The 21,282-nt window shown below is 43.1% G+C and overlaps 1 protein-coding gene across 1 annotated transcript in view; it reads right to left on the bottom strand.

Moving 5' to 3' along the window:
• OBSCN (obscurin, cytoskeletal calmodulin and titin-interacting RhoGEF) overlaps positions 1–21,282 on the bottom strand; it is a 193,346-nt gene that overhangs the window by 73,627 nt on the left and 98,437 nt on the right. The window contains exons 55-70 of the mRNA XM_086741706.1: positions 20,749–21,012; positions 19,846–20,112; positions 18,535–18,801; positions 17,566–17,832; positions 16,108–16,374; positions 14,674–14,946; positions 13,761–14,027; positions 11,544–11,810; positions 10,892–11,161; positions 10,100–10,366; positions 8,962–9,228; positions 7,985–8,251; positions 7,018–7,290; positions 3,317–3,583; positions 1,007–1,279; positions 72–344 (exon numbers count right to left, since the gene is read on the bottom strand). Coding sequence (XP_086597832.1) covers positions 72–344; positions 1,007–1,279; positions 3,317–3,583; positions 7,018–7,290; positions 7,985–8,251; positions 8,962–9,228; positions 10,100–10,366; positions 10,892–11,161; positions 11,544–11,810; positions 13,761–14,027; positions 14,674–14,946; positions 16,108–16,374; positions 17,566–17,832; positions 18,535–18,801; positions 19,846–20,112; positions 20,749–21,012 — 4,296 coding nt within the window. The remainder of the gene's footprint in view (positions 1–71; positions 345–1,006; positions 1,280–3,316; positions 3,584–7,017; positions 7,291–7,984; positions 8,252–8,961; positions 9,229–10,099; positions 10,367–10,891; positions 11,162–11,543; positions 11,811–13,760; positions 14,028–14,673; positions 14,947–16,107; positions 16,375–17,565; positions 17,833–18,534; positions 18,802–19,845; positions 20,113–20,748; positions 21,013–21,282) is intronic.

The raw sequence follows: 21,282 nt of genomic DNA, 5'->3' as shown, positions 1-21,282 counted from the left end.
AAATTCAATTTTGTAGTTCAATACCAAAGTCAAGATTTTAAGCGCCACTGGGCTAGAACGACAGAGCTTACCTATCACAGATAACTTGGCTGATGCAATTGCTTCCCTGGAAGCAAAGGTCACCTCTCCAGAATGATGCGGTTGGGCTTTTTTCAGAATAAGTTTGTATTTGTTTCCATCTGCTTGTACCTCCCAGTCCTCATCAGGCTGGATCTCTACGTCGTTACTATACCAGGCAACTTCATTAACCGGCACAGCTTCACTTAGAACACAGCTAAATGTAGCTTTCTCCCCTGAAGATACTTCCACATCTGTGGGAGGCTGCAAAATCTGTAGGCGCCATCCTGCAGACAAAAATAAGTAATCAAGCCCTCAGTTACAGAAACAAATACAAGCAAGAGATTTTGTGAACATTTATCTTGAAGCTCTGGGCAGCTAGGCCTTGGATACCAAGAAGATCATTAAAAGGGAGGCTGCGTGTAGCACTGGAACAGAAGGTATCACTGGGGGCTGAAACTTTCCACAACTTTAAGGAGCAAAAACTAACCTAGCAATGTCTTTCTTTCCCAACTAGCAGAAAACCACAATGGAGATACCATGCTATGACCAAGGATGGCTGCTGTTGTACTCTGTAAGGGGTTCTGATCCCCACAGCAGAAATTACAAGGATACAGAGATAATATTGTGGCTGATACAACTCTCGTCTCTAGAGCCTTGAAGTACCTATAAGCACAACTCAGTTCATCAAAATAATTACAATTATAGGACAGTCATTTGCTGCTAACTCACTGCCCGCTAATGCTGCTTGTATCTGTGTCACAACATATGGAACAAGAGAAAAAGGAAATCGGAAAACATCAGCCATTTATTGTGTGCGAAGAAACGTTAGGAAAGAAGCAAGCAACAAATGTGGCTTTCCCTCTCTGCTACTCATCATATTCTCCTGGCTCTTTCACCCTTTCCAACCAGAAATTTAAGACCCTCCATGGACAAGTGCTTCAGTTACCTTTCACTGTCAGGAAGGCTGAGGTCACTGCGTCGCTGCACATAAAAGTCACCCTGCAGCTGTCCCGGGGAGTTAGGTTCTTCAGCAGCAGCAGATGCCTGCGTCCATTTTCAAAGTAAACAATCTCCGTGTTTTCTGTAGTTTTGGCAGGCTCATCGTCAATCAGCCAGTTGTAATCATAGCACTCGGGCTTGGAAAGGTAGCATTCAAACAGGGCTTCCCCTCCTTCCACGGCTTCCACATTCTCCAAGCCCTGGACAATGCTGTTCTTGGCTAGCAAAGAAGGACAACGAGCAGTATTAATTGTTTGCTTGTGTGTATCTGGTTATTATCAAGCCTCGGAGCACTGGATGATTCCCACTGCTGGAAAGCTGATGGAAAGGAGGTGGATGGGATAAACTGTGCTTGTAGGTTTAGTTGTTGATCTCTAACACAATACTGTATTTGAAAACATTTTAAGTAGTGAGATAGTTTAAAAATAATGATCAAACTGTAGGACCTCTAGGATTTCATCTAGACTTCCTCCAGAAACCTGACTTCTGTTTTTACAAAGGAAAAAATGTTGGTGTTTATACCAGTCAGGCCAATAGGAAGGGGTAGCTCAGGATAATAAAGTAAAATCAATTTCCTTCTGTCCCACAGCGGGAAATGCTTCCCGCAGATCTCCCAGGCAGTGCAATTATCATCATAACTGGGGAGATGTGAATCCACTGATAGCTCATGATAAAATGTTACTACCTTTCATGCAAAGCAAATACGAGGGAATACTACAGTTGGCAAAGCTATAGCGACCGTCACCTGAGTCAACAAGTCTGTCTCTAGGAAACACAAAAAGTTAAAATCTACATTAATTGCATTTGAATGGTAAATTTCTGAATTATTGTAAAAGCTCTGCAATAATGTATTAGTTTTGTTTCCTCATGCGTGGTGAATTGCGTGCTCAGAAACATGCACGTACCTACGCACTCCATTTGCCCGCAGAGTCATGTGTCGGTGGGCATTTGTACGTAAGCTATCAGCCCGATGCAAAATTAAACACGGGCTGGTGCGCGTGAATATAATTCGTGTTAGAGCAGCTACGTGGACAAATTGCATGCACAACAGTGGGAACACAGGGTTGAGTAAATACAGCTCACGCAAATATCGTACAATGGTCAGCATGATCTATACTGTAGACTAACACCCTGAGATGTTCCTGTTTAGATCTCTATAACCAGCATCTGAAACAATTCTAAGAAAAAAAATAGTGCTGAACAATTTATTCAACAGCAAAAAGACCATGAGTTACTAAAAAAAAAATCCTTGTCATGTCTATAGTATTCATAGTTATGGAGAGCAATGTAAGGTTTATAAATCCTTGGAGAATGCAGAATTTTGGTAGAACAAATCCAAGTTGTTTATTTGTGCACTTTTGGAGTGTTGATTTCCCTAAGAAAAGCTGCGAATTGCAAATCCTACCTCCTCTGGGATGCTTTTAGCTTATGTTCTTTAGCATCTTTTAAAATCCCTAAAATTGAAAGTGCTTATCAATGTAGAAAATATGATAACGAATAATACTCTGCTCTTCTGTACTCACAGCTCTGGGTAAGCAAGAGGGTATAATTGCCTAACAAAACAAAAACATTCAGAAATCAAATGAGAACCATTGCTCTTGCTGATCACACTAATTAACCTGGTGACCGGAAATAATAATTCCATATGCAGAAAAAGAAAAAAAAAAAAAAAAAAAAAAAGAAACATCAATATGAAATCCTAAACCTAAAAATATTTTTCTGTTCACTGTTTTTCAGGGCCCTCACAAACGCTGGTGCCAAGTGAGAAGGTAATTCCTGACTGATCAGTATGTGAAATAAGTAAAGTATCAAACTACCTTAGCTTAGCTGAAAATATAATGAAATTCCAAACTAGCCATTAGCTACTGGTTTTAAGGCACCCTGTACATAAAAAGCACTCTGTAACAGCAAAAAGTACTCTTATTGTTCCTTTGGACCAACATGACATCTGTGACTTCACAATAATTCAGCAGGACACATCCCATTGCACTGATGCTCCCGTCCATTGCAGAAGAGGTACGATGTGTAAGTGGTGCAGTAAGTCAGCGTTAATTAGAACCAAGCTCCAGAGAAACGCTACGGTTTCATATTCAATTCCCATTAACTCCTAACTACTTTCATCAGTGTTATCCACACTGGAGTGAACAACAAAGAGTGCGTATCTGATGTGTCGCTTATTGTGAGGTGCGGCCGTGATTTTTCCACCTCTTTTATTTGGAACCCATGATAGTCTTCCTCTTTGGCTGGAAGACCTCACCTTGAACATCAAGTGCAGCCATCACTTTAGTGCCTTCAGCTTCACAAGAATAGATGCCAGTGTCTTCTGGTACCGTAGATATAATTTTTAGCATGCTTACATTCCAGTCCTGATCGATAATCACTCGCTGCCCATCTGCATGTATTTCCTGATCATTTTTCTTCCATATGGCGTGTACTGGCCTAGAATATTGGCATATGAACTCTGCTGTGCCATCTTCATCAACAGTTATGTCCTGCATTGGACTGACCACTTCAATGGTTGGATCTGTTAACCAACACGTCAGGAAGGACATGCATTAGTTGATCCTCGTGGAAATCACAACTTTAGAGGTTTTTTTTGACAAGCACAGAGCCTGTGAGGAGCAAGCAGAGTGACAGTGCAAGCAGGAAGCTGACTGGGCACACTGGGGATTAGCAGTTTAGTCTGTGCTTGCGTCAGCATCAAGCAGGATTCAAGCAAAACTGGTACATTAGAATATAACTATTGCGCTGGAAACGGGGCCACCAGCAATCAGAGCTTGCGCTTTAACAGCCCTGGATATGAACTTCCGTGCGGAACATCTGCTGGAATTCCCTCCAGGCCTAGTTTTCCTCCCAGCATTGCCAAGACCCTCTAGACTAGGAAGCACTGGATGCAAAACACATCTGCTTCCCAGAATGTGTCCAGCACAGGTCTGAGATGGAGGAGTGCCGTGGGTGGTTCCCTGTAACTCTCAACCTCACACAGCAATAGAAAAATGCCACAAACTCTACTGGAGACTCCTTGTATGAGCAAACTGCAACCGCTCATGGAAATAAATGCAATACTCAAACGCAAATGCTCATTCCTGTCCTGTGGTGGTGATGGCTATGTGTCTGGAGTCGTTGGCAGCATGAGGAGCAAAGATCAAGGACAACCATAACAGAAAAGGACACTTCACAGGAGACAGGTACCTATTGCTTTCATTAACCATATATTCCTCTGCAGCAGAGACACAGTTTGGGGAAAAATAATATTATTTCCTTTATGGTAGCTGATCAAAAGATGCATGAACCATTGCCCTCTCAGTTTAAGAGCCCATAAAATGCTGAGAGAGCAGCTGGATATGCAGCTCCTCTGAAGAAGGTGAGATCCACGAGGCTGCTTTTAAGCATCCAGTCTTTCTTTTAAAATACTTGTTCTGCTTCTTGGGAGGCAGCTGTAGGGCACAGTAGATATATCTAACCTCAAAATATTGGGAGCTTCCAAAGCAGCCAAGGAGTTCCTCCTGAGATGTTAAACTGGACCACCTGCATACAAGTGCAATATATATGCTAAAAAGAAAAATCTCAATGAAGTCTGAAAACAGAAATCTCTCTGCAACATCCTCCTCAGAACAAATATGTATGCTAAAAAATTGATAGGGCTACAATAGGACACAAAAAGATTGCAGTCAGAGAAAGCTGATATATGTCCTTATCTTTCAAATAGTTTTCCTGATCACGAGCCAGCTAGAATAAACTATACTGGATCTCTGTCTGGAACGCTCCTCTTGAAAATGCTGCATCAGGTTGAGGATTTGGGATGCTACTAGCAGACCTCGGGAAGCAAAGATAGTTTTGCAAACGTCTTTTGGAAAGTTGTTGCAAGGCTTGATCCTGCTCTCTAAGGCTCCTTCTACCACTTTGTGTGTGTTTATGGAGAGGAGGCATCAATGCCAGACCATGGGGATGTTTTGGTTACACCAGGACTGAAGAAGCAAGAAGGTATCTGTGCAGCTGGGGAGTACACCACCATCTCCTTTCATAAGATGCAGACCTCTGCCCCTCACAGCAAGTGTCACCTGTGGTCTTGGAGAAGGAAACTGGTACAGTTCCACTGCCTCATTGCTCTTTGCCACTGCTAGTCTAAGACCTTGGTGGCCCCATTCACCCATGCAGAATGGCAGAAAGCTCCTTGGGACATAGGAGCCAATGCATACACTGGGGCCTGTAATGGTCCCACTGCCCAAGGAGGCCAGAAGGCAGCAGCTCCTTCAACCTTTTCAATTTCCCCCACCCATACGTATAGGAAGATGCTGCCATGCTGGGCCACCAAATGCATGTAGGAGTAGGGCAATGATATTGTGAAGGCCCAACAAGAGAAGCTGTCATAATATCTCACTTACAGAATATGTCCAGTTACAAGTTTGCTTTAAACCAGGAGAAAGGGACATTTGGAACAGAAAGACAACATGTTCCTTAGTGAAGAAAAAGCTATAGGAAGCTAAGTAGACGGAAATGTACCTAGTTTGAAGACAGATCTATTTTTAAATTTCTGGACAAAATAAAGTGCACGAAATTGGCTGTTAACACACACACAGTTAGAATTTTACTAGTGTTTTACTTTCCTATTAAATCAAGTGTTATTGAACTCAGTGCAACTGGAGCGTTTTTAAGATATCTTTCTCATCCTAATCCAATTACAGTCATATACTTCTGTGATTCAGGCTCGCATTAAAGGAATCTTGCCTTAATAGAAGCACAAAATATCCACATAAATATGTGTACTAGCATGAGCTGTGGGGTTGGACTAGGTGATCTCCAGAGGTCCCTTCCAACACCCTCAAAGCTGTGATTCTGTGAAATGAAAACTTCTCAGGAGCCCTTTATTTCATTCAGTAAAATACCTAACGATGCATTTCTTTTCAATTTATGTTTTAGGCCTACTGGAGTTCTTTGCCTAGGGAGCTCAGACCCAAGTTCTGCCTCAGAAAATATGAAACTGAAAATTGATACAAACGGACACAGGATTTGTGGGGTTTGCACGTTATGTTGTCGCTGCATCATTCTGATATTAGGAATAAGTGACTTAGCATTTTATCTTTGCAGAGAGTTAAATTTCCTGAATGTACCAGGGACACATTATAGAAAGGAGAAATCAACCATTTACTGCTATTCCATATTGTGGATCGTTCCTGTTGCAGTAGACAGAGCACAGGGGTAGATTTTAATAAAGAACTCTTAATCCTTTATATCTCCATATATGAAATCCCTTTTCCAAGTGAGGAATAAGTGTTGCTTTTGTCTGAAAAACAACAACCTTTCCCAATGGCTATAACAGGACTGGACGTGAAGGAGCTTGCTTTATCAAGTCTGGAGCTCAGTGTTATTTGAGGCTTGTGGCTACCCTTACCAAATGAGAAAAATATTTATTCAACAGACCAGAAAGTTCCGCTGGTGCAACGAAGACCATTACTATCCTGGCAGTCAACAAACAAGGCTCATTTTGTCACTGTGTTACTGTAATGTCAGGTACCCTTTGGTTTCCAGGAAGAACCCTGGAGGCATCAATAAAACAGCCCAAAGTCTTGTCTTGGGAACGTACTGAGGTCCGCACCAGTAGCTTAGCTATGGAGCAGCACAGTGGTAATTTTGTGAATTTTTGCCTACATAATATCTTGTGGTTGAAGAGGGGATAAAAAAAAAAACAAGAGCTACCACAGTGGTTTATGTTCAGTTCTACTTAGACATTAGGTGAAAGCAGGAGCCTTGACCCTGAAACCCTTCCTCACTTGAACCACTCAAAAATCAATGTGGCTACACCCTCTGGTGTGCGCATGGGTGGCTTGCAGAAGTGAAGGGCTAGAGGACAAAGAAGAAATGTGAAGGAATTTAGTAAGGGTAGCCAGGAAGGCAGAAGCACTAGTGCACTGAGCAAGTCCAGAGGTCGCCATGTGTGTCTTTCTAACAACAAAATACCTTTGACTAATAATTTAGCTGAAGATATAAGGGACCCAGCTCTGAAGGTGACCGTGCCTGAGTCATGGCACGCCACGTCATTGAGGGTTAAAGTGTGGATCATCCCGTCCTGCTCAGAGATTTCAGTCAGAAAGTTGTTGTGAAGGGGCGATCCATCGAGCCACCACTGCACATTCTTCACGCCCGGGTGCGAGAGCTCGCAGGTGAACGTGGCCGACTCACCCACAAAGACGTCTGTGTTCTTTAAACCAGAAACTATGACTGCTTCTTCTTCTGCATAACAGAGCAAGAGAAGGTGCCAAAGGAAAAGAAAAGCATAAACATATACACGTCGCTTCCTGCAGAACTAGCCCAAGCAACAGTGCAAGTTGTCCAGGAGAGTTAAACTTGTAATGCTGTTCCAGGGAAAAAAAGAGCTAAAATTTTCTTTAAGGGATTTAGAAACCACGTTCCATCCTTCACCTGCTTGCAAGCGCAGTGTGTGTGTGCAAACACTGCTTCGTTGAGAGGAAACTCTACTCTGCGACCAGGTCATGACCGGCTCCTCTGTGTTGCAACCATCTGCACTGATGTTGTATGAGGTGGGAGGTAGAGAGATAGCTTAAGATTTAAATGTTTACTTACAGTGCTTTAAAAGAGTAATAAGAATATCAACAATGGTAGAAGCTGTAATCAGTCATAACAAAACTTCAGTATTTTTTACGACCACTGCTCCAGGCAAATATTTTTTCGGCAGTACCACCATCTGCTATGGTACACAGTATGGTCAGTACTGTGAACTACCTCAGCTTCCAAACAGCGGTCCAACCTCAGCCTGGATGTTTATACCTTCAGAGAAATTAGGAAAGAAATGTATGGACTTTCAACTGCTTGCCTCTGAGACAAGTTTGGCCAGTTACTGTCAAAGATTTTGGAATAACAAATCCAGACAGCAAAATCAGAGCATTTCCCCCATGTTTCACCTTACCTTGCACGTACACAGAACCCGTGGTGATCTCGTATCCCGTGCTGCAGGTATAATCCCCACAGTCATCAGGCTCTACACCATGGATGATCAGCTCAGCAATGCTGCCTTTCAGCTTCATCTCGTACTTGTCACTGGGCTGAATGACCACTCCTCCTTTTCTCCACTCGACAGGGGCATCTGGCTTGGAGATCTCACAGTGCAAGACAGCTGTTCCCCCTTCTTCAGACTCTACATTTTTCAGCTCTTTTTTAAACAGCACGGGTAGCACTGTGATGGAGAAGCAACTGCATCAGTGACAGTGCTGAGAGGCGAGAAATTTGCCTGCAACATCTCCAGCTTGGCAGTTCCGCTCTTTCTGAACCACAACTTGCCTGCTGGCAATGCCAAGCCCAGAGCAGGACTTTGAGTTGTGCCATAGCCGGACACTCGTGGCGATCAACCACTGATATTGTGAGAGCGTCCATAAAAGATGCTCCATAAAGGATTGCCACAGGTCACAGGACCTCAAAGGGGCTTCATGTGGGCATACACTCAGTTTTCAGTGTAAGCAGTTAGAGGCACAACAGTATCAATCACAGCATTGGGACGTTTAATCGCTGAAACCTCAGACTCTGAGCAGGAGCTGTTTATGGGGGCTAAACTCCAGATCATAGAATTATAGAATGGTTTGGGTTGGAAGGGACCTTCAAAGCCCATCCAGTCCAACCCCCCTGCAAGGAGCAGGGACATCTCCAACCAACCTGAGATCAGGTTGCTCACAGCCCCGTCCAACCTGGCCTTGAACGTTTCCAGGGATGGGGCATCCACCACCTCTCTGGGCAACCTGTTCCAGTGTTCTACAACACTCACTGTAAATTTTTTTTTCCTAATATCTGATCTAAATCTACCTCCCTCTATTTTAAAACCATTACCCCTGGTCCTATCACAATAGGCCCTACTGAACAGTCTCTCCCCACCTTATAGTGGCCTGCTCCTACCTTTGACTTGCAATGATGCAGTGGTCTGCTGGTCCCCTGAGTCGCAGGTATAATCACCAGCATCCTGAGCCTCGGCGTCATAGATGAAGAGCTCAACACGTGTCCCTTCTTGCCGGATCTCGTACTTATCACCTGTCTGCAGCACCGTATCTCCTTTCCTCCACTCCACGGGCGCGTTGGGTTTGGTCAGCTCACAGTGCAGCACGGCTGTGCCACCTTCCTCCACCTCCTCATTTTTCAGCCAATGTTTGAAAAGCACAGGCAGGGCTTGAAAAGTGGAATGGTACAAAGAGAAAAGAAAAATGTGTGAGGCAAAAATAGAAAATGGAGGAAAGTTTTATTTTTAAGGTATTGATCGTGCCATTCATTAAGTTCATGCACAATTCTGGCTGCATTTGTCTAAGGACAGCTGCCAGGGGCAGGGACGCCCAGGTCCAAGCCAGACAGAGGAGGAGGAGGGAGAGGAGTTAACCAGCAGGAAAAAAATCAGTTCTACATTTCTCTCTGAATATTCTAGACTTATTTTCACAAAGAATTCCAAACTAACTCAAATAATAATTTCTGAAGCCCAGAGAGTTTTTCATCCCTAAAATAAAACCATGGAACAGGACAAAAACACTCAAGGAATGCACACCTGCAGACCTAAGGCTGCACCATTTTAAGAACAACTTGAGACCATGCAGCCAGGGATCCATTACAGAATAATTAAGGCTGAAGGAACCTCTGGAGGTCTTCCATGGGTGGAGATTCCTCTGCCAGTCTGGGTCCCAATTCTAGCGTCTGACCACCCCTTCATTGTGAAAGGGTGAGTATTTTTCCTATTATGAATTTCTCTTGCACTTGTTGTCTCTCATCTGTTTACTGAGCACCTCAAGGAAAGTCCATCTCTCTCTCTGCTGTAGACCCTCATTAGGAAGTTGCAGACAGCAACAAGATCCCCTCTCAACCTTCTCTTTCCCAGGCTGAACAAACCCGGCTGCCCCTGCTTCTCCTTACACTTCATGTGCTCCAGCCCCCTGACAAACTTGGTGGCCTCTGCTGCACTTGCTCCTCTACCTCAATGTCTGTCTTCTACTAGAAAGCTCCAACAATTGACAAGCACACCTCTCACCACTGCTGAGCAAAGAGGAAATCATACCTTTAACCTCTAGTCTGGCAGTGGTCTTCCCATCAGCTGTGTGGCAGCTGTACTCCCCTGAGTCCGCTCGGTTCAAATCGTGAATGACCAGTGTGTGCACGTTCCCCTCCTGCTTGATGCTGCACTTCTGGCTGGAGCGGATCACGGAGGTGCCTTTCTTCCACTCCACTGGGACGTCGGGCTTGGACACCTCACAGGACAATTGAGCCGTGCCACCCTCCTGCAGCTCCAAGCTGTCGAGCGCCTTTACAAATGTGACGGGAGCAACTGTGGGGAAGAGGGTACCAACATTGCCGTAACTGCGTGATCCAGTGTTGCCACCAGATAAAAACCAGGTGTCTGTAATTATGTGGTGAAACAGATCAAAGAAGAACAAACATTGACATGGCCCATCTTTCAAAATCTTTCTATATAACTTAATGGAAAGGCTTTTCAGAAATTTTTGACGTTTTTTGGGGTACATATGATCTAAAACCATCATAAGTAGGAGATTAATTCAGGGCATATTCTTGACTTTCTTCAGCATTGATCCTGATATATCTTAGCTGCTTGTTTCAGGAAAAGTTGGATGGTCTTCCAAGGATGTCTGCTTCACTCCATGGGCTATAAAAAAGGACTGAAACAACGAGCTCAGATGTACTTATCTGCCTCTTAAGTGACTAAATTAGGTTAGCCAGATTTCCCAAGATTTTCAGAGACCTCTTCTCCCAAATAAAGCTTTCCAGAAGCTAAAGCAATATTGACAGTGCTTACCAGTACCTCCTCATTCTCTTTTCTTAGGAGTTTGCTCACCTTGGACTGTTAGCTGTGCTGCAGAGGTATGCTGCCCAACTTTGAAACTGATGGGCCCACAGTCTTCTAGCGTCACCTTCCTCAGGATCAAAGTGTGACGTGTCCCTTGGACTGTGATCTCATTCATTTCATTGGATTGCAGGGGAACATCTCCCAGGAACCACTGGGCATCCTGAGTTGTTTGCCGGGACAGCCTGCATTCGAACACTGCATCTTCTCCTTCATACGAAGTGACGTCCTTCAGCGTCTCCACTATGGTTGCTGCTGGTTCTTTATGGAAAGGTCAACAGAGTTTGATATCTACTTTCAAGTGATGCTTTCTGGGTTAAACATCTCTTTCTTGACAGTACTATATTATTTGCAAGAATGACCACAAAGCACTAGGCACTAAATGCATGGAAAAGTAGTTACAAGGGCGTTTTTAGTGGGTGACAGTAACATTAAACCACAGAACCACTGGCTAAAGAACCATTTCTGATTCACTACAGATAACTGACCCAGTTCTTATCCCTCTGAAATCACTCTTATCTCTGAGATCCGCATGATTCAGTTTGGACACAGGGCAACCAAAGTCTAGCTGTCAAATTACTTAATCATGTGCCCCTACCACAGTACCAAGATCTGTTCAGCTCTTCCCCATGCAAAGCCCCACCTTTCACGAGCACAGTGGCAGTGGTTTGCTGGTCCCCTGTGTCGCACGTGTATTCCCCAGCATCAGCTTCACTCAGGTTGCGAACTGTCAGCTCAGCCACGGATCCAGCTTGATGCATCTTGTATTTGTCACTTGATCGCAGCACTGTCCCGGCCTTCTTCCACTGCACAGCGGCATTTGATTTTGAGATTTCACAGCTCAAAGTGATGGTGCCGCCTTCTTCAGCTTGCTGGTTCTGGAGTGGTTGTGTGAAGATTACTGGCAAAGCTAAACAGAGATAAATCGGAGGAAAAAATTATGTGTCATTGCTGACTATGTCACTAAGTCATTTGTTTAGTGAAACTGTTGTGCCATTTCAGTTGAAACTCAATTCCAAAGTTCCTTCTAAACCCAAACAAGGAATGGCAGAAAGTGCTGGATTTCCAGGAGCGCTCCCCAAGAGCCACTAGGCACTGCACACACTGAGCACCTCTGGGAACCTGTTCCTTCTTACACAGGAGCGGTCATGGATATGGACTCTTGAGCATCTAAGTGCATCTATCTCCAAATGGGTACCAAAGCCACAACTCAAAGGCCTGCGCCTGATATCTAAGTTCTTAGGTATTTGGGTGGGTGCATGAAGAAACATCATTATATAAATGCTCGTCATTTGAAAACTGGACCCAGAAATGAGATGAACTCTGGAAGTCTCTGCATTGATGTGTATCACTGATAGGTCAAGATGGAGTTTTGATGGCTTGATTTACAATGTGCCACATGTAGAAGTTTAGTTGTTCAAGTCCAGCTCCCTAGAAGAACTTTGGTGGCTCCACAGCTATGGCTGAATTGGTATGTACAAGGGAAGGAGATGGGGTTCCAGAAATCAGAGCAAATTCACAGGAACCAGGTGGTAGATGTATATAAGAGGACATAGATTTGAAGGTTCCTGAGGGTAATCTAGGAATAGATGGTGTATTTTGTGGGACAGCTACAATGGCTGAGGTCAAGGCTTTTGTACAGTCACATTTACACTGAAAGCATCCCATTGTGTAAAGTCCTGCAGCCCTAGGGCTCTTAGGAGCTAGTAAAGGAATAAGGAAGAAAGAGAAATAGTCTTTCTTTGTGAATACCTACTCTGTCAGACTGCATCACTGTTGATTCATAAATCTTCATCCCAAAAAAAAAAAAGGAGAAGACTGTGTGCCTCAGTGTCCCTGAATCTTACATACAGAACATCTAAACTAACCTAGAGGTCCCTAAAAGGTGAAGTGCAAGCTTTTTGTCACATTTCACTACCAATGATGCCATAGTTTGCTCTTTGCCAGAATTGCAGATGTAGTCTCCAGCATCCTTCAGCTGTAGATCGTGGATGAGTAGCTCCACAGCACTGCCCATCTGCATCATCTCATACTTGTTGCTGGCTTGGAGCAAGACTGACCCTTATGCACCTCACTGGTGGATTGCATTTGAAGAGCTCGGCATGAAGGGTGACTGTAGAGCCTTCCTTGGCTTCCTGGTTTTGGAGTTTTTTTTTCAAAGAGTGCCGGAGTGGCTGGGACCACACACAGAGACACAAACAGACAGCCACCATCAGAGGATCTGCTTACAGTACAAATATTCTTGAATTACTGAATCCTGAAGTTAGTGTGATAGCAGGCAGGTGCGTGCCCTTCATAGGAGGTCCCTCAAGGGATATTTCAAAAGATATTTCACAAGAATCTCCCGCCTCCTTTTTATTTTAGCTGATCTTGTATCTCAGAAAAGTCATGTTAATATTTTATTTGTACCAGAGGAGATTTTAAAAAATGGACATATTGGCACATTGCACCTATTTTTAAGACCCTACTCTCTATAAGTATTTAGGTGCCTTGCTCTTCAGATGGAGTAGAGTTCCTAGGTAAATTTGGGCACTTTGACTTTTGGGCACCATTTTCCCAGGTGGAACTACAGCTCAAAGGATAGTTAAGCATCCAAAATGATCTAAATCTAATTCTAGTTCCAGCCTTGGTTTTCTGAGTGGCCCTTGGGTCTAGGATTGTGGAAGCAGTTACTACGCTTGGGTCCCTCCATGTTCATTGCTCAGGACACCACAGGACTTAATATAACTTCTGAAAGCAAAAGGACTCAGTTGCTTTATGTCAGCAAAGTACATCTGAAGTCAAGGAGAGTAATAGTAATAAGCTAAGGAATTGGAACAAATTTCTCATCTTAAAAAAAAAAATCCATAAAACAACCTACCTTTAACAGTTAAAGTGGCTGTTGTTTTTTCATTTCCATTATCACAGGTGTATTTGCCAGAGTCTTCTGGTTTTAAGTGATAAATTTTTAAAGTATGGATTGTTCCCTCCTGCCTGATTTCATACTTGGAGCTCGGGGAAATCACCTTGGCACCCTTCTTCCACTCCACTGCAACATTAGGTTGGGAGACCTCGCAGCGGAGGATGGCTGTTTCTTCTTCCTGCAGCTCTGTGCTCTGTAATTTCTCCTTAAAGACTGGAGGTGGCACTGAAATTACAAACACAGCAAAGGCTTTTACATTCACCTTTATCTTGTTTCCCTGCATTGCTAAAGCTACAGCTGAACAGTTCAGTATTAAAAAATACTTTAAATTCTGTGTTATATATTGAGGCGTTAAAACTAGTGAATGGACTTGGGATGAAACCCACTCACAAATACTTGTTGGAGTTACTGAAGTGCTAATCAAAAACTTTGCAGATATTTTAACCGATTCAGATGGGATAAGGACTTTAACCAGGCTAGCAGCTTCAAAGACGGAATGAGAAGGATGTTTGAGAATTTCTTCAAAGTAATATTTAGAGAAAGAAAGACTCCAAAGAAGAAAAAGAAAATAAAAGGGAAAGTGGAAGCAATGACAACTACAGGTCTGTCAATCCACCTACTGGAGCCAACCCACTAATTTCTCTAGAAACCAGTTAGCTTCAGGACCCTGGTGACATTTTTTCTGTCTATCCACGGTGGTCACAGTATATGAGACCACGTTAGAACCTCATGTATGCTCTGAAGCACAAGTACCCTACTAACATGAGCTAAGAAGAGGTGAATGATGGCCTTGAATTTACTATTAGCATAAGCAAAATGTCTCCTGTTCTCACCAATCCTCTTCCTTTCCCACATCCCAGAGAGCCCTTACCTTTTACTGTCAGCTCTGCTGTTGACGTGTGGGGTCCTACTCGGAAGGTGACAGTGCCAATGTCCTGCTCGGTCACCTTCCTTAATGTCAGGGTGTGAATCTTCCCCTTTTCCACTGAGATCTCATTCATTTCGTTATTTTGCAAAGCAACATCCTGTAGCTTCCATTCAACATCCCTTGCATTCTCATGAGAAACCTGGCACCGAAACGTGACATCATCCCCTTCAAACACCTCCATGTTCTTTAGGCCGCTCACGATGGTCACGTCAGGCTCTGCAAACAATCCATCAGTGGTCAAGCCACGAAAGAGAAAACATGGATCAAATCATAGAATCATCAAATAATATAGATTGGAGAGGACTTCTGGAGGTCACCTGGTTCAACCGCTGCTCAAAGCAGAGCCAGCTTAGAGCAGGTTGCTCAACACCTTGCCCAGCTGAGCTTCGAGTACCTCCAAGGATGGAGACAGCACAGTCTCTCAAATCAAACTCTACTGGTTCACTACTTTCAGCGTACTTGGTAACACGGCCAATATCTTTCAGTTAATGGTTTTACTGCTTGGCCTTTCTCCAAGATATATACTGATCTACTGATTTTTTTAATTATGCTTGATATCATAATTGGGTGAATAAGGTGTGAAAATCAGATGCAAAAATCAGGATTTAAAAATTTGTTACATTTACACTTTTTGCAAACGGAATTACATATACTCCATGCTGGCACCCCAAACCGGCTGGGGATCTGGTTGGCTCTGTGCTCTCAGCTGGACTTATTGGATTAGTGTGAGCACAGGGCATTTGTGCTTCAGTTTGCTCAAGTCCTGCTTCCAGGACAGCTGGGCATCTGCAGATCTGTGCAAAGATCATTCAGAGAGCCTGCAACAGGCAAAAGTCGTATGAACCCTGAATCTGCTGGGGAATGTCAAAGCAGAAGCAGCACAATCTTCGTCTGAGCAAACACAGTTCATATTCAGAGAACTGAGGTCACCATCTGCACAAAAAATGATGCAGCTGGACATAACGTACAGAGTATCTGTAATATCAAGTAGCCTGTAGAGATGCTGGCGGTGATTGTTCCAGACTAGTGGTCCAACCTGAAAGCAAGCTCTGTCTGTAATGACATTAAGGCCAGATGCAGCTGCCACGTGACTGGAAGCTGGGGATGAACCATCTGGTCTCTCACATGCGTATGATGTCAAGCAAATATTTCAAGTCATGAGTTAAAAATTACAGCTGCCTTATCCTCTCCTGTCCACCAAGTGAATCTTTGCTTCGGCGCTTTCATTGACCATAAGATTTTTTTTATGATGCCTTCCTATGCTCTGTGTTTATCACAGTAATTTATGACAATTTTTTATCACAATAGTAACAATTATATTGCAAAATCTTATCATCCTAAAGTGAAAATCCCCTCGCCCCAGTAAACAAGTCTTGCCTTTCACAGTTAGTTTTGCAGAGCTCGTCTCATCTCCAGCCTTGCAGGAATACTCTCCAGCATCGCTAGGCTCCAGGCGATGAACACGCAGCTCGCGGAGGGTGCCGTCCTGCCACATTTCGTATTTGGAGCTTGAGTGAAGGATGACTCCATCTTTCCTCCACTCCACTTCTGCTTTGCTAATGGAAATCTCGCAGCACAGCCTGGCCGTCCCTCCCACTTCTGCTTCTTCATTCTTCAGCTGCTGCTTCAGCCGGGGTTTGATGGCTGCAAAGTGAAAAACAATTAATGTATGATTCATTAGCTTGAATGTCAGGTCTGGACAACTCAGCACAAGGCACTTGGGGTCTGATGCTGCAGAACAAGTTTGCATTAGGTGGTTATATGATAATAACAACCTCTTTTCTCTCTATAAATAAACCTGTATTCTGTATATTTGAACAAGGAGAGGATCAGAAAGTTCCCCCAATATGTTTCAGGGGCATCCACATTACACCTTTTACATATGTGCTCTGAATAATGGAAACTCCCACGCGCATTAAGATTTTGGCTAAGCAAAACCTGGCACTTTCTGATTAAAACTAGTGTAAATCTGTTCATTTTTATAGAAACACTCACAACTTCCAACACCATAAAGGTTGTAAAGCTTTAAACACATCTCTTATTTCAAGACCCTAGACCATCAACAGTAAGTCCTTCCAGACAACAAACAAACAAATTGACTACATTTGTTCAAGCGAGGCACGGAACAGCTCAAACAACATCCGATGAAAACGAGAAGGGAATATGCACCCCATGTGTGTGTGAGCAGTTGTGAAAATGGGAATCTCAGTGCTTATGGTCCCTCTGTCCAAACCCTATTGTGGTACACGTAAAGCAAGCACAGGGCTCTTTCGCTCACAGTTGACCCAGTGGCTGCTTCATGGGTCAGGTTCAGCCAAGAGGATGTAGTTTGAAAGGTTGTGGCTTAGATCAAAGCTACAGGTTGCATCCAGCAGTTCAAGATGGCTATTAATGTTCCAGACAGTGATAAATCACAGATATTATTCCTGGTTTGTTTAAACACAGTGTTCTCAAGTTCTTAATGGGAGGCCATTACAAAAATTGAAAATAGTAATTTTTTTTTAAAAATGCTTTTGTAAATGACTTATGATTACTTACTGACTCAACTGAAAAAGCAATGAACGCAAAGCGCCGAAAATGAAGATCTATTAGAATTGCAAAATCCCCATGATGCAGGGTTTCTTGCCTTTAACATATCAGAGAAGGGGTCAATACACTCTACAAACCCTGTCCCATAAGACCTACTTTTCTGTATTCTGCTTTATGACTTGAGCACCTACTTTCCTCTTTATCCTAACTTTTGGGGTGCCTTGTTCACCAATAAATAGAAGAATACCATTCACACAATTTTACAAATCTCCTTTATCCTCCGCTCCACTTTGACGCAGTGCTAACCATTCACTCGGAGGACTGCTGTGCTCTGCTGGTCTCCTGTGTCACATGTGTAATCAGAGGCATCTTCTGGTTCTACGTTATGAATCACAAGTTCAGCTGTGCGACCACTTAGTTTAATTTCATATTTGGCGCATGGGAAGAGCTCCATGGTGCCTTTCCTCCACTCCACTGTTGCATTATCCTTTGTCAGCTCACACTGGAATTTCACTGCAGCTCCTTCTTCCACCTCCTTGTCCTTGAGCTCCTTTTTGAAAAGAACTGGCAGAGCTAAAGCAGGGAAAAAAGAAGCAAGAGGAGCTTTTATTGAAGCCTGAGTCAAATCCTGGTTAACACAGTTAGACTGACATACTGGGGAACAAGATACTGTGCTTTGCAAGTGCTATATTCCTAGGCAGGATCCATGTTTTCCAGTTTGCCTGGAGCTACTAGAAGATCTTGCTGCACAGGAATCAGTGATCACCACTTATAACACTTATTTCCTTTGTTCATTGACTCAGATCCTTCCAGGGTTGAATTCTTTGTATGAACTTATCCTTCAGTTGATGCAACAAAGATCCCAAGAGTAAAGAAGTTCAAAACTCCATGGACTGCCTTGACAGATCAGGAAGGTCGTTGTCAGTCTTCTTCCAGGACTTGGAAGAATTTTGTTTTAAATACTTAAACCACGTCATGTGAAATGTCCAGACATTATGTTAAAGCATTGCTCTTTCTTTAATTTCTCCCCAGCCATAAAGCTAGAAAGTATTTCTTCTTAGAACCCAAAACTCAAATGCAGCATTGGAAGAACAAAGTATCATCCTCTTTCATTCTCATTGAAAAAACAAAAAAAAAGGAAATCCTAGTGTATCAAGTGAAAAGGAAAATATTAATAGGGAAAAAAATAATGTACTTAAAAATACTCATATTAAAATTGTTGCTCTGCATGTTGGATGAAATCTATTGCTTTAGGAGGCATCTCACAGCACCTACCTTTCACATTTAAAGACGCCTTGGTTTCCTGATCCCCAGTATCACAGCTGTACTCTCCTGTGTCTTCTAATTTGAGATTATGGATTAAGAGCTCTACCCGGCATTCCCTCTGCCTTATCTCATATTTCTGGCTGGGCTGCAGCCCCACTCCTCCTTTCCTCCATTCCACTGTGGCATTGGGTTTCGACAGCTCACAGCACAACGTAGCTGTACTTCCTTCCTCTGATTCCTTATTTTGAAGAGGTTGCTTAAATGTGACAGGCAGTGCTGCAAAATTTGAGAGGGAAATGTTTTAAGAGTGTTTTAGTCTGGAAAGGGCCCAATCCTACCATCACTTTTCAGAAATGGTCCATTTTAATGGATTCCACAATCCATTTTAATGGATTCCACAATCTTTGGGCTGCAGCTCTGTCTCGGTAACAACTTTCTTGAACCACTACATGAACCAAGAGCTGAGGACAGATGGTGAAGTTAGGAAAGATCTGGTCTTAGACAGTGGTCCACAGAATGGCCTGGAAGGAGTCAGACTTTCCTATGGAAGCGTCTCCATGCCAGCTATGGATGGTTTAATCAAAGACCATGGGACATGCTCGCTCTTACATGGACCTCCTCTGTGAAGGCCTGCGAGTTTGCAATATGAAATGAAGACTACTTTTTCCCCCAAATAAAGCTTCCATCAATATATAAAAGATCAAGTTAGCATTCAAAACACAAGAAGAGGCAGTACAGTAAAAGATGACAATAAAGTGATAAACAGAAGAGGAAATTCAGACTTCAGGCAAGGTCTTGCTCTGGATGGTAGAAAGGGTGGAGGAAAACAGATGTGGATGCAGTTGTTTGCACTCAAAGTTTATGCTTGAGGCTCAAAGCCTCAAGTAATAATACAGTGCGTTCACGTGTTGTAGCAATCTTTTATCCCTCAATTTTTGCATCTCTTATTATTCCAGTTGGGCACTATGCCCAATTAGGCATCCCTTATGCCTACTAAAGCAATCAACAACCCAAAACAACCATCAGCCTGCCTGGCTTATTTCCTGTTATCCATTCCCATAGGATGGGTAGGGCAAGAGGGTTCATCATATTTTGACATCATGACAACATTTAATTGCTTTGATGCTGATTAATCACTCCAGATACTGCAAAGAGAACCTCTCTAACTTGACCATGTGTCATGCTCAAGTAGAGTATGTATGCTGGGATGGACCAGCAGCAAACCAAATAAATATCCGTAAAATAAATATCTGTAGAGAACATAGAGAGATGCTCCTTTCACTTTGTCTCTGTTGAGCCAAGGGTCAATACTCTGCCTACCATGTACGGTTACCACAGCCGTTGTCTGCTGATGTCCAGAGTCGCAGGTGTACTTTCCTGAATCGTCCAGTTCTAAGTCATAAATCAGCAATTCAGCAGTGGAGCCCTGCTGCTTCATCTCATATTTCAAGCCAGGGTAGAGAGTAGTATCTCCTTTCCTCCACTCTACCGGAGCATTGGGTTTGGAGAGCTCACAGCTCAGTCTTGCTGTACCGCCTTCTTCTGCCTCGGTATTCTGAAGCTCTTGTTTAAAAAGCGCTGGTAGGGCTATAAAAATAGAAATATAACTTGGAATATGCTGCAGTTGGCGTTTGGGAAAGAGAAAGTAGAAAGCAAATGGAAGCACCAAAAGAGCTTTTTTGGAGATGTCTCTGAACCTTAATGTTCAAGATTCAAATTACGAGGCTGTTTCCCCAGAGAGGTAATAGGAATATCCGCAGAATAAGAAGAAATCGATTTCAAGAAGTTACATTTGCTATGAAATACAGACAAGCTTAATCTAATCTATGATCTAAAAATGGCAGAATATTTTTCCTGTTACAAAAGCCAACATATTGCCCTTATCACCAAGGAGATATTCTGAAGATCAGCAGGGAGTTGTAAGATTTCAGGTTCCCTATTAAGGCAGGAGAGATTACAATTATCCTGACAGTAACATCCTGACAAAATACATTGAGATTTGCATTGCAATGCCTGTTTTCGGTACAGTTATTCTACTAGGTTGTATAGACCATGGTATTCTCCACACCTTCCTTATGAATCGTGGCCAAGTCTCCTCCATAAGTGACACCAACATACAGCTTTTATTTTCAGAATATATATAAACTTTTCCCTTTTTTTCCCCTCTGTTTAAATTTCTTTGCAATTTTTTTTTCTTTTTCTTTTTTTTTTTTTTTTTTTTACCATTGACTGTCAAAGTGGCAGTTGTTTGCTGCTCTCCACACACACAGGTGTAATCTCCACTGTCCTCCACATCCAGCTCATGGATAATCAGCTTTGCAACAGCACTGTCTTGACTCATTTTGTATTTGCTGCTTGCTTTGAGCACCTTCTGCCCTTTCTTCCACTCCACCACAGCAGGTTTAGTCAGCTCACATTGCAGAGAAGCTGTCCCACTTTCTACAGCTTCTAGGTCCTGCAGGTCTGTCTTGAATTCTGGAGGCAGTGCTGAAGAGTAAAAGAATTACCAAAGAGAGAGTGAATATTCCAGAAAAAGCAGCTAGATGAGGTCCTGGGGGAGAGGATGCATGGTACGCTACCGAGCCCTGATCCAGGTCAGTGGAACACAATGGAAAATCTCCCACCGCTTCCCTGGACTCTGCATCAGGGCAAGGAAAAGTGAGGAGGACCAGCACAGCTGAGGAGGTCAAACAGCAACAGCCAACCCTTTTCCCAATTCTAACGTAAGGAGGAAGTACATAAACAAAGTCCAAAGGA

This window comes from Chlamydotis macqueenii, chromosome 2, assembly GCF_036417535.1.
Source record: "Chlamydotis macqueenii isolate bChlMac1 chromosome 2, bChlMac1.mat, whole genome shotgun sequence".
NCBI classification, from domain to species: domain Eukaryota; kingdom Metazoa; phylum Chordata; class Aves; order Otidiformes; family Otididae; genus Chlamydotis; species Chlamydotis macqueenii.
This window is presented reverse-complemented; position numbering and strand designations above follow the sequence as displayed.